This window comes from Maniola hyperantus, chromosome 28, assembly GCF_902806685.2.
Source record: "Maniola hyperantus chromosome 28, iAphHyp1.2, whole genome shotgun sequence".
NCBI lineage: Eukaryota > Metazoa > Arthropoda > Insecta > Lepidoptera > Nymphalidae > Maniola > Maniola hyperantus.
The window spans coordinates 585,252-600,499 of NC_048563.1; the positions used below are offsets into that span (position 1 = coordinate 585,252).

Sequence of the window (15,248 nt, forward strand, 5' to 3'; positions counted from 1 at the left end):
TTTAATTTTTTTTGTGTGATGTAACCACAAATTCACGGTTTTCAGATTTTTCCCCTAATGTCTGCTATAAGACCTACCTACCTGCCAAATTTCATGATTCTAGGTCAACGGGAAGTACCCTGTAGGTTTCTTGACAGACCGGCAGACAGACAGACAACAAAGGGTTCCGTTTTCCTTTTGAGGTACGGAACCCTAAAAACACAAAAAAATTGCCGTTACCAAAGTATTACGACGACCAAATTGCTTATAACACCCCAATTTGTGGGTCGGAGGTTAAAAATGCAATAACTTTTTTAACTATGTAAACAGTCATGTCAGACACTTATGCAGTTAATTTTTTTTGGAAAAAGTCCAAAAAAAACAACAATGATGAATGAATACTTACTTTTTTCAGCAATTTCTATGTATCTCTTCTTTTCAACAGTACTCATGTAGTCTTCATTTGGTCCAATAATTAGTTCTGGACTGACGTCATCACTTAAACCTTGTGGTCCAAAACTGGGTCTTTGTGTTGCGGGCCTATTAGTAATAGGGGGTCCATTAACTACCGCAGGTTTGACCCCTGGCCTTATCGTATACGGTCTTGAAGTCGATGTTTTCCTATTCGTTTCGTAAAGATTAGGATATTTTGTAGTGTGAATCGGTTTTGTAGTCTCGTAATTAATGACTGTGTTTCTTCTACCATCATCATCGAATATTAATCTATCATTATTATATTGACTACTTTGCTGTGCTTTTTGTATGCTATGTACATTGACATTTCTTGAATTATTAATAGTTTTGGATTTGTTATTTCTATTATTACTATTATTATTTGTTTCTTTGCTAACTATTTTGCTAATATTACTATCTATATTCACATTGTCTCTAGTATTCGGATCGTAGTGTCGTCTACTAGGGTTACTCTTTGTAGTTTTTCTTGTAGGCTTTGTTGTTGTACTAAAGAAGTCGTGTACGATTGGTGCATTTTTAGTCTTCTGCTTATCTCTTTCTAAATCATCTGTGTAGAAAGAGTAAGATGTGTTTCGTTTTGTAGTCGTCTCTGGTCTTTTTGTAGTTCTTCTATTAAACTCATCGGAATAGAACGAGAATGGAGTATTCCTTTTTGTAGTCGTTTCTAGTCTTCTAGTAGTTTTAGTGGTTCGTAGGCGTTTAGTGGTTATGTCTAGTTGAAATAGTGGACGTAAAGTCTGTTGGCCTATTGGTTGTAATGCCGAGAAGAAATCTGAAAAAAAGAACAAGGTGTATATTATATTATATGTAAAAGCTGTGATAGCAGTAGGACGTCCGCCTTCTGTTCGGAGGTCGGGGGTTCGATCCCGGGCACGCACCTCTAACTGTTCCGAGCTATGTGCGTTTTTAATAATTAAATATCACTTGCTTTAACGGTGAAGGAAAACATCTTGAGGAAACCTGCACGCCTGAGAGTTCTCCATAATGTTTTCAAAGGTGTGTGAAGTCTACCAATCCGCACATGGCCAGCGTGGTAGACTATGGCCACAACCCTTCTCACTCTGAGAGGAGACCCGTGCTCTGTAGTGAGCCGGTGATGGGTTGATCATGTATTATATGTATACAGGATGTAACCAAAACGCTAGCAAAAACGTATCGTTATTGTTATACTACCTAAACAAAATCCAATACCAATAACCATTTGCCTCATTTTGTAGTTTTAGTGATTTTTCGAACCCGCAATGTATAGCGTGCAAAACTCGGGTCAATGCCCCGCCTACGACGCGGCATTGACTACGAGTGACCTCATTTTGGAACGTTCGTTGACATCTAGCGTCGGTCAGATATTTTATTTGCATTCTCTGTAGGATATTTAAAATTCAAAGTCCTGAGTTACTGACTTATACCTACAGTATGTCCGTACATGAACTAGCTATATTTTTCAATATTTATATAACAACTATTTTTAAGTACAAATACACTCTAAATTTGGGACCAATCCACTTCCTACCTGTGTGGCAGCCATATTGATTTTTTTGTTGAAATATTCTCTATATGTGTACGAAAAAAATAATATCTCTCAAGGTTTTGGTCTTACTGAGATAAAAATGGGCTTATTCGAAGGGCAACAATACTGTCTTATCGTCTACATTACAAAACAAAGTGTTCATATTTCCATAACTTTTGAAAAAAATAAAAAACTCGAAAAAATAACCGTAAAATTATCGTTTGCATAATCGATGTTTTTAACCGACTTCCAAAAAGGAGGTGGTTCTCAATTCGGCTCATTTTTTTTTTGTCCTTACCAAAAAACTGCGTGTTCACGTGCGTGGTGACGCACAGTAGAAGTAACGTATGATACACGGCCCGAACCATCTTGACATTTTTTACACCTGGAACAATAAAACATCAGATCAAGTCACGCACCTAAAGGTTTTTTATTTATTTAGCGCTTTTTAGGGTTCCGTACCACAAAAGGAAAAACGGAACCCTTATAGGATCACTTTATTGTCTGTCTGTCTGTCAAGAAACCTACAGGGTACTTCCCGTTGACTTAGAATCATCAAATTTGGCAGGTAGGTAGATCTTATAGCTGACATTTGGGGAAAAAATTGAAAACCGTGAATTTAGCTGGGTTAGATCACACAAAAAAAATTAAATTGTGGTGATGAACTAATAATTAGTATTTTCAACTTTCGAAGTGAGTGACTATATCAAGTGGGGTATCATATGAAAGGGCTTCACCTGTGCATTCTAAAACAGATTGTTATTTATTTTTATGCATCATAGTTTTTGAATTATCGTGCAAAATGTCGAAAAAATACGACTGTAGTACGGAACCCTCATTGCGCGAGCCTGACTCGCACTTGGCCGGTTTTTTAGCGTTTATACTACCGTGAGTGATTTTCATTATAAATAACTAGCTTATGCTCGCGACTTCGTACGCGTGGGCTACACAAATTTCAAATCCCTATTTCACTCCCTTAGAGGTTGAATTTTCAAAAATCCTATCTTAGCGGATGCCTACGTCATAATAGCTATCTACGTGGCAAATTTCAGCCCGATCCGTCCAGTAGTCTGAGCTGTGCGTTGATAGATCAGTCAGTCAGTCAGTCACCTTTTCCTTTTATGTATTTAGATATCTGTCCAGTCAAAACCGCGGCGCGTGCGCTAACTGACTCCCTTGAAAAAGGACCCCGGATGGGTTCGAAACTAGTCGGGCTAACGTCGACTAAACACGTGAGTGCAGCCGGGACAGATATTATTTAGCGCTTGGCTGCAATCTCACCTGGTGGCAAGTAATGATGCAGACTAAGATGGAGCTTCACCTTTCTACTATCGTACCGCAAGGCATCGCCAAGGTCTGCACCGGTACTGTTACAACTAGTGATGTGCCGGATCATTAAAAATCGGCCAAGTGCGAGTTAGACTCGCACACTGAGGGTTCCGTACTACAATCGTATTTTATCAACATTTTGCACGATAAAACAAAAACTATTTTGCCTAAAAATAAATAAAAATCTGTTTTAGAATGTACAAAAAAAACTCTTTCATATGATACCCCACTTGGTATAGTAATCTTTCTTTAAAAGTTGAAAATACTAATTATTTGTTCAAAACACATTTTAATTTGTTTTGTGATGTAACCACAAACTCACGGTTTTTAGATTTTTCCCCTAATGTCTACTATAAGACCTACCTACCTGCCAAATTTCATTATTCTAGGTCAATGGGAAGTACGCCTCTGCCTATAGGCAGAGGCGTCTCTAGCCCTTGTGGCGCCCGTGTGCAACCAGTACCCTGGCGCCCTCTAGTCTAGAGTAGGAGCAGGGTCAAAATGGAATACTAACAGTTATATTTTCAAACGGAAATTCGGATGCAAATGGTGCAATTTTAAATGATGACGGCGTCGGCCATAACACGAGCGCAGGGTCTTTGAGAGCGCCGGCATTGACGCATCTTTGGAGGTGTCGCATTAGAGGGCGTTCGGCGCCCCCTTAGACCTGGCGCCCGTGTGCGCCGCACACCCTGCACCATAGGTAAAGACGCCTCTGTGTATAGGTGTAATAAAAATACAACTGTAGAACCCTCGGTGCGCGAATCTGACTTAGCACTTGGCCGGTTTTTTTATCACTGTCAGCTTTCACTGAGAATATAGTGCAGTGGTACAGAGATCATGATTAATCGTTGAAAATATATTGAGCTCACGAAACAATAAGTGTCTATTAATCTAAAAAGTTTTTACAGTTAGATATATAAGGTTACCTATTGTCTGAATTAGATAAACTTATCTAAGAGGTAAGTAGGGTAACTGTAAGTGCTAGGGTTGCCAACTATTAGGTAGCAAATCAGTAGTACCCTTATTACAAATGCGAAAGTGTGTTTGTTTGTGGGTTTGTTCGTTTGTCCTTCAATCACGTCGCAACGGAGCAACGGATCAACGTGATTTTTTGCATGGGTATAGTTTAAAACCTGGAGAGTGTCATAACTCATAGGCTACTTTTTATTCCGGAAAATCAAAAAGTTCCCACAGGATTTTCAAAACCTAAATCCACGCGTACAAAGTCGCGAGACTCAGCTAGTATAGTTTATAATTACTTACTAGCTTATTCCCGCGATTTCTTCCACATATGTAGATTACACAAATTTCAAACCTCCATTTTTTTTTTTTTTTTTTTTTTTTTTTTTTTTTTTTTTTTTTTTTTTTTTATTGGTTTGCCAACAGATAGTACACATATTATAAAATAACAATTACAATTCACAGAGAAAAAATTTAGAGTGTACACCCATTTTACCCCATTAGGGGCTGTATTTTCAAAAATACTTTAGCGGATATCTACGTCATAATAGCTATCTGCAATTTATCCGTCCAGTAGTTTTAGCTGTGTGTTGATAGATGAGTCAGTCAGTCAGTCACCTTTTCTTTTTATATACTTAGACTAGCTGATACCCGTAGCTTCAGGTTTCTGTGACTCCCGCGAGAACTCTTTGATTTTTTTTTTTTTTTTTTTTTTTTTTTTTTTTTTTTTTTTTTTTTTTTTTTTTTTTTTTTTTTTTTTTTTTAATAGATATAGCGAGCAAGCGAGCAGGCGGGTCACCTGATGCTAAGTGATTACCGCCGCCCATGAACATTTGCAGCACCAGAGGAGCCGCCGATGCGTTGCCGGCCTTTTAGGAATTTGTTGGTCCGCCCCTTGAATAACCCCATGACCCCATTTTAGGGATAAAAAGCCTACGTCACTCTCCACGTCTCTAACCCATGCAAAAAATCACGTCGATCCCTTGCTCCGTTGGGACGTGATTGAAGGACAAACCAACAAACCAACACACTTTCGCATTTATAATAAGAGTAGTGATTAGTACCTACGGGTGGCAACCCTAAACTGTGGTCAGATATACAGTTAAATCTTAAACCAGTCTACGAAGAAGTTCAACAAAAACAATGACAACGCATTAAAATATTATATTACTGACTGTAGATCAACGTACCTAATCTATTCTATCTACATATATATATATATATATATATATATATATATTTTTTAAAGAATATTAGCCATGTTAGATGACTAATATTCCTCTTTCCTCTCCAACTAAGCGTCAAGCTTGTGCTAGGAGTAGGTACGACAATAGTGCAACGGGCGGGGTTTGAACCGTCGACCTTTCGGTTTTCAGTCCACTCCTATACCGGTTGAGCTATTGAAGCTTAAATATATAAAACGATAAGCTGACTGACTGACTGACTGATCTATCAACGCACAGTTCAAACTAATCGACGGATCGGGCTGAAATTTTGCATGCAGATAGCTATTATGACGTAGGCATCCGCTAAGAAAGGATTTTTGAAAATTCATCCCTTAAAGGGGTAAAACAGGGGTTCTCGAAATTTGTGTAGTCCATGCGGACGAAGTCGCGGACATAAGCTAGTTATATGAGAACCAAAACTACAGTACGCGGCAGAAAATAATGTACATGGACCTTAAGAAGGAGATAAGTAGATTTATAAAGCATTGTCTCTATCGTTGTGACCGACAAAACGTCATTTAGGTATGAGTGATAGAGACAACGCTCTACAAAGCCAAAATGTCATTCTAAAGGCCGATGTACATTACTTTCTGCGGCGTACTGTACGTTTGTTTGGAACGCATCACGAATAAACACTTCTTAGTGATGATTTATACCAACACGTGCCACGTACGAGGCGCGGAAGAGGCACGGATTCAAAACATCACGAACATTTTATATGAAGCAGTTTATGCTTCAACGCGTGCCGTAATCCGTGCCTCGTCCATGCTCGCCTCGTGTTGGTATAAATCATCCCTTAATCCATACTATCCGTTTATACTATTTTATACATGGCATAATCTTGTACCTATATCAAATATTTGAAAAGAGCAACCGCCGAGTTTCTTGCTGATTCTTCTCGGCAGGAAAGGCATTCCGAACCAGTGGTAGATGCATCCGACTATTCGTAAGTACTTGTAAAAGTTTATACGAATAAAAAGATTTTTACTTTTATTTTTATTTTTATTTGAAAATGTCTGCCTGCTAGCTTTTCACGGCCCGTCTGTTTAACTAATTTGACGAAATTTACATGCTTGGAGTGGACGCTATTTTTTTGTACGGGAAAATTAAAGTTTTCCCACGAGTTAAAAAAACTTAATTTTTTAATGAGAATATAGAAAATAGTAGGCCATGGAGTCTTAGTGCTAAAAATTTTTTACGAGACATTTCACCGCGATTAATAGCCTCAACTGGTGACAGAAGGGCTGGCTCATTTTTTGCGCAGCGGATCAGCCTGGCTGTCCAGCGCGGAAATGCAGCCAGTATTCTTGGCACCATTCCACGCGGTCATGATTTATATAGTAATTAGATAAGGCTAGCTTTAAGTTTTATTGTAATAAAACTTTTAAAAAAAAAATAGTTTCATATTTGTGCCTTTTGGGGTGGAGACCATGGGTTCGTGGGGCGAGGATGCTAGATCCTCTTTTAAGGACCTTTCATCCCGTCTCGCGGAATCCACGGGGGACCGGAGGGCTGGCAGTTACCTCGGTCAGCATAATATTAGTGTGGCCATTCAACGAGGTAACGCTGCCAGCGTTCCCAGCACCCTGCCTCGTTGCGGTGGTTTAGATGATATTTTCGATCTGTAATTTTTATGTTCTAGAATAAGTTTGGTATTTTTGTTTTTTGTATTTTCATTTGAGTCACCTTTGTAATAAAAAGTTAAAAAATAGATTAAAATTGAAATAAAATACCGAAAATGATTTTTAATTGTTTCTGTATGTTTGTGTTATTTTATTTTTTTGTAGTATTTATGTTAGTAAGGTATGTTATTTTTATAAACATAATATATTGTTAAAAATGATATGCAAATAGATGAAATATCAACGTAAGTAATCCTACAGGATGTCGACTCGCCCACGTTACATTAATGCTGATAACATCACAGTTATTATTGATAGTTTTTACCATTAATTAATTAACAGCTTTTATTTTTATAACAGTTTTTTTACCTATATTTTATTAAATTTGTATAACGCGAACTCGCCATCCTCACATAAACTTTAACAGTTTCTAGAGGATGGCGAACTGTTTATTTTAAAATGTATTATTGAAATTTACGTGATCAATAAAAAAATAAAAAAATAAAACCAATAAAACAAGTACCTACTTAACATAAAATTTTTTAAATTCATATGCAAGTTAACCCTTGACTGCAATATCATACCATATATATTATAATATATGCTTTAACTTATTAAAATTTATTCTATCTATTTTTAAATTATATATCTAAACTCCGTCGTATGCATTAACACTGTTGCACCAAATATAATATAGTTTTAGTAATGTATGAATATATATAGTCTAGTATAAATATAATATAATATAATATAGTATGAATGAGGTCGATGAACTTTGTCAGCCCTAGCACAGACTACGGTCTATTTGGGCTGCAAACTGCCAACACCAGTCTCGGCTTTTTATCTAGTGCTTTGGTCTAAAAGTGTAGTGTAAATTGTTCACTTTTCGTTTTGTCTAAATAAAAATAAAATAAATAATCTACTACCACGTACCACGTGCGGATTGTTAGACTTCACACACCTTTGAGAACATTATGGAGAACTCTCAGGCATGCAGGTTTCCTCACGATGTTTTCCTTCACCGTTAAAGCAAGCGATATTTTAATTACTTAAAACACACATAACTCAGAAAAGTTAGAGGTGCGTGCCCGGGATCGAAACCCAGACCTCCGATTAGAAGGCGGACGTCTTTATCATTAAGCTATCACAGCTTCAGTGATCCTATAAAGGTTCCTTTTTCACAGCTCTGCCCTTGTTGCAGTAGGTAAACATTTCTGCTGCTTCTGTGGGTGAGGTATCCATTATGGTCCAAGGCCACAGGTCGAATTTAGCAGAGATATGTACTGGTCAATGTGTAACAGCCGATTGATAAGAAAATTCCGATACCATGCGCTTTTACAGGGGGCAATGTCGCGCAACTCGCTAAGCATCGAGAAACTGAAACGGTATTTTTTCTTGCTCCTTAAACTCTTGCTCCTCCACTTAAAACCAGGAAACCTCCTGAAATACGGGTTTAATTTTAATTAATTTGGTATTATAGCCTTTAAAATGGTACCACTTTTATTAATATTCATCAGTCATTTAGTTCTTAAGATCACTCGTAGCATTCACATGCAGGTAATTCCATACTTTTGCTCGCGAGTGTAGTTAAGTAATCATAATTTCATAATTTAGTATCGGAATTTGTATAATCGTGTTGTTATTGTACGCCACACGCGGCCTCGTCGCTGTAAGACGTAAGTGGATAATTGTTAAGTTATAATGCATCTTCTGAGAAAATACACTATTTTTCCCATTTAACAGGTACCTATTATCTAATCTAGCCTTGTGATTTGGACGTCCGCCTTCAAAACAGAGCAGTGGACGTCGATCGATTGATTTTTTATTTATTTATTCAGATGCAAGTTAGCCGTTGACTGCAATCTCACCTGATGGTAAGTGATGATGCAGTCTAAGATGATAGCGGGCTAACCTGGAAGGGGTATGGCAGTTTTTATTAAACCCATACCCCTTTGGTTTCTACATGGCATCGTATCGGAACGCTAAATCGCTTGGCGGCACGGCTTTGCCGGTAGGGTGGTAACTAGCCACGGCCGAAGCTTCCCACAAGACCAGACCAGAAATTTAGAAATTATAAAATTCCAAACCCCTGCCAGGAATCGAACCCGGGACCTCCCACTAATAAGACCACAGCGCTCACCACTGCGCCAGGGAGGTCGTCGTGATGATGGTTTTTTGTGGTTACATCACACAAATTGTGGTCATGAACTAATAATAATTAGTATTTTCAATTCTGGAAGATGATAGATCAAGTGGGGTATCATATGAAAGGTCTTCACGTATACATTCTAAAACGGATTTTTATTTATTTTTATGCATCATAGTTTTTGAATTATCGTGCAAAATGTCGAAAAAATACGACTCTAGTACGGAACCCTCGTTGCGCGAGCCTGACTCGCACTTGGCCGGTTTCTTTTTTAAGTAATTAAATATCACTTGCTTTAACGGTGAAGGAAAACATCATGAGGAAACCTGCATCTACCAATCCGCACATCAGTCAGTGTTCAATCTCTGTCAATAACAACCGCGTATTGTGCTAAAACGTAAAATCGCTGACTCGGCCCGCGTGCCGCGCCGGACGTACCGCGTGCGTCATAATGACCCAGTTACCGCGATTCGGACTGTGAAATACATATTATTTTAAATTAAAATATTGTATTGCAGCTATACTAGTTGTATACTGCAACAATGGGCGAGCATCAAAAAGTTAAATTAACTACGGATACTGAGCGATTCCTATATACGAAACTCACCCAAGTGTCAGAAGAGAACGTGAATATTTATAAAGCACTAAAGGAAAAAAAGCTGGAAAATGAAAACCTTCAGCTCAGTATAAAAACCATGAATGAGCAGATTTTAGAGCTGCAAAGGCAAATTGAAGCCCTGTCAGGATCGAAATCAACTAGATATTCCGAGCATATTGGCTCTACTCAAAAGAGCTCAACTGAACCGGTTGATTACTGTACTGATGAGGAAGAGCTCGCTAAAGAAACTGAATGGATTAGAGTAAAAGGCAGGAAAAAAAGGAAGTTGAACACGTCTCCCATTCAGACTCAGGAATCTGATACTGAAAATAAACATGAAGGAAGGAAACCTAAAAAAATGCCTCAGCCGCCCCCCATTATCGTATCGGCTGTGATAGACTATCAATCGTTTTACGATTTAATAACTGCAAGTCTGCCGAGTGACAACTCATCTGAGGACTCATTCACCGTGAAGATGATGGGCAAGGAGACAGTTAAAATTAATACAAAAAATGAAGACGCTTATAAAACTATTAGTAAGCTCTTAACCCAAAATAATTGTATTTGGCATTCCTACGAGAATAAGCAGGAAAGGCCAATAAGAGTTATGACAAAAAAATTGCATTATACATGCCAACCGAGTAGAATAATGGAAGACCTCACAAATAAAGGATTTAAAATAGAAGACGTGGCAAACAAATTAAGATGGCAGAGCAAGGAGCCACTCAATATGTTTATGCTTACGTTTAATCACAATGAGGATATCAACAAGATCCACAACATTAAGTCTATCCTAGGATGCAAGGTAGAAATACAACCCCTAAAAACATCGAAGTTAGTACCTCAATGTAAAAGGTGTCAATCTTATGGACACACACAAAAATACTGCTCTCGGGAACCACGGTGTGTAAAATGCACCGGAAAACACATCACTAAAGACTGCAAAAAACCAGCAGATGAGAAACCAAAGTGTGTGCATTGCGGTGGATCACACCCAGCAAATTATAGGGGGTGTATGATAGCCAAAGAAATGCAAAGCATAAGAAAAAATAATACTAAAAAGTCATCAGCACCGTATAGACAGCAACAAGAATCCGCAGCAAGTAGAGGAAAACTAGGAACTAATGATAATATTACCAAAAAACAAGAGATTCCAAAAAATACTACGTCAAATAAAATGACATATGCTCAAACTGTTGCAGCTAAATCTAACATACAGACAGATAACAATCTTGAAAGTAAACTAGATTCAATTTTAAAATACATGTCTTCCTTTGATGAGCGACTAAAAAAACTTGAAGATAGCACCAAAAAAGCTACAATTAAATCGAAATAATGAATAATAATATCCTCAAAATTATGGCTTGGAACTCTAACGGACTAATCCAACATAAGCACGAGCTAGAAGTAGTCCTGAATATGGAAAATATTGACGTGTGTCTGATATCCGAGACACACTTCACTAAAGAGTCATTCGTTAGATTTAAAGGATATAAAGTCTACCATGCGTTACATCCTAATAATACAGCTAGGGGTGGCAGTGCTGTAATTATCAAAGAAAATCTCTACCACTTCCAGGAAAGCAAATATGAAGAACAAGAAATTCAAGCTGTGGCCATACACGTACAAACAAAGCTGTATCCAATTATAGTAGTAGCTATATATTGTCCGCCAAGGCACTCAGTAAAAAAAAGATAAATATGTTAGTTTTCTAGAACAATATGGAAATAAGTTTATCGTAGGAGGTGACTTCAACGCTAAAAATACCTATTGGGGATCTAGATTAACTACGACTAAAGGAAAAGAACTACTAGAAGCAATTAAGCAACTGAAATGTAATGTAGCTAGCACTGGAAAACCAACATACTGGCCGACTGACCCTGGTAAAATTCCAGACCTAATAGACTTCTTTATCTACAAAAATATATCACCTAAATATCTTAGAATTGAAGAACGACATGACATGAGCTCTGATCATTCTCCAATATTACTTACACTAAGCGAAACAATCTTATTTAAAGAATCTACTCCGACCTTAGCAAGTAAAAAGACGGACTGGGAAGGCTTTAAACAAGAACTGAATTACAGCATTAATCTAAAAGTACCATTAAAATGTCCAGGACAACTAAATGAAGAGGTCAATCAATTTGTTGTAGACATACAACAGGCGGCCTGGAAAAATACTCCATCACAATATAAAAATATACCTAAAAGTACAGTGTATCCGAAACATATATTAAACCTAATAACTGAAAAGAGAAGGGCAAGAAATAGATGGCATCAGACTAGATCTCCATTAGATAAAAGAATATTGAATAAACTTACAAAAAAAATCAAGCGCGAAATCAAAAAGTATGAACAAATAACTATGGACAATTACCTTCAAAATTTAACAAATGACCGGAGCACCAATTATTCACTCTGGAAAGCGACAAAGAATATGGACAAGTCACTAATGCATATTCCTCCAATTAAAAAAGAAAACAATGAGTGGGCGATTAATAACGACCAAAAGGCTAAACGATTTGCAGACCACTTAGAGAATATATTTCAGCCATACGAAGGAGAAGAAATTGATAAAGACTCTACTAGGGAAATCAAAGAAGATGTAGACATCAAACTAGTGACACCCAAAGAAATATGTAGAGAAATAAAGCACAAATTGGGTCCCAAGAAAGCTCCTGGATATGATTTAATTACGAGAGAAATTTTATTAAACCTTCCAAGGAAAGCCATAGTTAAGCTCACCACAATAATAAACGCTGCATTTAGACTCAGGTACGTGCCTAATGTGTGGAAAGTGGCCGAGGTCATTATGATAGCTAAGCCAGGAAAACCACCTCATGAAGCAACATCATATAGGCCTATCTCTTTGTTGCCTATTATGTCAAAACTATTCGAAAAGCTCCTACTGAAGAGGATGAAACCAATATTAGAAAACAAAAACCTGATACCAGATCATCAGTTTGGATTCAGAGAGAAACATTCAACTATTGATCAAGTACATAGAATTGTTAACACCATAGAAAAAACAATTGAAGAAAAGAAAGTTTGTTCCACGGTATTTCTTGATATTGAAAAGGCTTTTGATAAAGTTTGGCATGAAGGTTTGATTCATAAAATTAGAAACAAGCTACCCAAATCATTCGCAGATATCCTGGAATCATACATAACAGATAGAGCATTTAGAGTAAAACAAGAAGATGCCTACTCTGAGCTTAAATGTATAAAAGCTGGAGTTCCGCAAGGGAGTGTTTTAGGGCCGGTCCTGTACCTATTATATACCTGCGATATTCCAGACCTGGAAAACAATACTATTGCCACTTTTGCTGATGATACTGCCATTATGGCCGTAGGAGGCACACATGAAGAGGCAGTGGGTAACCTACAAATAGCGCTAAATAAAGTCTATAAATGGACTAAAAAGTGGAGAATAAAGCTAAATGAATCAAAGTCAGTTCATATAGATTTCACAAATAAAACAAAAAAGTATCACGCTGTCTTCATAAACGACCAAAAAATCTCCTACGTGGATACAGCTAAATACCTTGGTATGACACTTGATGTGAAGTTGCGCTGGAAAGCTCATGTCAAGAAAAAAAGGAAAGAACTTGATATAAAGTATAAACAGATGTATTGGCTACTTGGTAGATATTCCTCGCTGTCAATACACAACAAGATTCTTTTGTACAGACAAGTCCTGATGCCCATTTGGACTTATGGCATACAGCTGTGGGGCTGTACCAAAAAAAGTAACATCCAAATCATCCAACGGTTCCAAAACAAAGTACTCAGGAATATTGTAAATGCACCCTGGTACATCAGAAATGATGATATTCATAGGGACCTTCAAATTGAATACGTCCATAAAGTTATCACCAAATCTGCCAAAGCCCACGACTATAGGCTTCACCACCACGTTAACGTTGAAGCAATCCAGCTGCTTGACGTAACGGAGACAGTGAGAAGACTAAAAAGGACCAAACCTTTTGAGTTAGTGTATAGTGATTAGTGATAGTGTACATAGTGTAAGTGCTGAAAGAACACGTGAACAAAGTGTCATATCTCAAATCAAGAAAGACTAAGATGCGTCAGTGGACAATTTCTTAGTATATAAAATAATTTATAAGTTTAGGTTAAAATAAAATTACTTATTAGTCATACATTAGGCTAGATCGTAATATAATTGAGTAGCTAATTGGCACTCAACAATAAGGAAAAAAAAAAAAAAAAAAAAACCAATCCGCACATGGCCAGCGTGGTAGGACTATAACCAAAACCCTTCTCACTCTGGGAAGAGACCCGTGCTTTGTAGTGAGCCAGCGATGGGTTGATCATGATGATGATACCTAACTATCCATCCATACTATAAATATACATAATAATATATAGAGCCTCGATAGCTCAACGGTTAGAGGAGCGGACTGAAAACCGAAAGGTCGTCGGTTCAAACCCCACCCGTTGCACTATTGTCGTACCTACTCCTAGCACAAGCTTTACGCTTAATAAGGAGGAAGGGGAATATTAGGCAGCATGATAAACATGGCTAATATTCTTTAAAATAAAAAACCGGCCAAGTGCGAGTCAGGCTCGCGCAATGAGGGTTCCGTACTACAGTCGTATTTTTTCGACATTTTGCACGATAATTTAAAAACTATGATACATAAAAATAAATAAAAATCTGTTTTAGAATGTACAGGTGAAGACCTTTCATATGATACCCCACTTGATATAGTCACTCACTTCGAAAGTTGAAAATACTAATTATTAGTTCATGACCACAATTTAATTTTTTTTTGTGTGATCTAACCCTAAATTCACGATTTTCAGATTTTTCCCTAAATGTCAGCTATAAGATGTACCTATCTGCCAAATTTCATGATTCTAGGTCAACGGGAAGTACCCTGTAGGTTTCTTGACAGACAGACAGACAGACAGACAGACAACAAAGTGATCCTATAAGGGTTCCGTTTTTCCTTTTGAGGTACGGAACCCTAAAAATAAAAATAAATAAAAAATATACTAATATTATAAAAGCGAAAGTGTGTCTGTCCGTCTGTCTGTCTGCTAGTTTTTCACAGTTCAACAGTGCAACCGATTTTGATGAAATTTTGTACAAAGTTAGCTTACATCCCGGGGAAGGACACAGGCAACTTTAGGCTACTTACTACCCGGAATTTCAAAGAGTCCCACGGGATTTTTAAAAACCTAATTCCACGAAAACTGAGTCGCGGGCATCAGCTAGTGATAATATAGAATAGAATAGAATAGAATAGAATAGAATGTTTTTTTATTCATGTAAACTTTTTAAAAGTGCTTATGAATAGTCAGGTAGTTTTAATTTACCACTGGTTCGGAATGCCGTTCCTACCGAGAAGAACCAGCAAGAAAAGAGAACATTTTA

At 37.4% G+C, this 15,248-nt stretch overlaps 1 protein-coding gene across 2 annotated transcripts in view; it reads right to left on the reverse strand.

Moving 5' to 3' along the window:
- Positions 1 to 15,248, reverse strand: part of LOC117994887 (uncharacterized) — a 35,169-nt gene that overhangs the window by 12,151 nt on the left and 7,770 nt on the right. For both annotated transcript variants that reach the window (XM_069508367.1, XM_069508366.1), the window contains exons 2-3: positions 2,259 to 2,345; positions 386 to 1,225 (exon numbers count right to left, since the gene is read on the reverse strand). In XM_069508367.1, coding sequence (XP_069364468.1) covers positions 386 to 1,225; positions 2,259 to 2,328 — 910 coding nt within the window. In that variant the 5' untranslated portion in view covers positions 2,329 to 2,345. The remainder of the gene's footprint in view (positions 1 to 385; positions 1,226 to 2,258; positions 2,346 to 15,248) is intronic.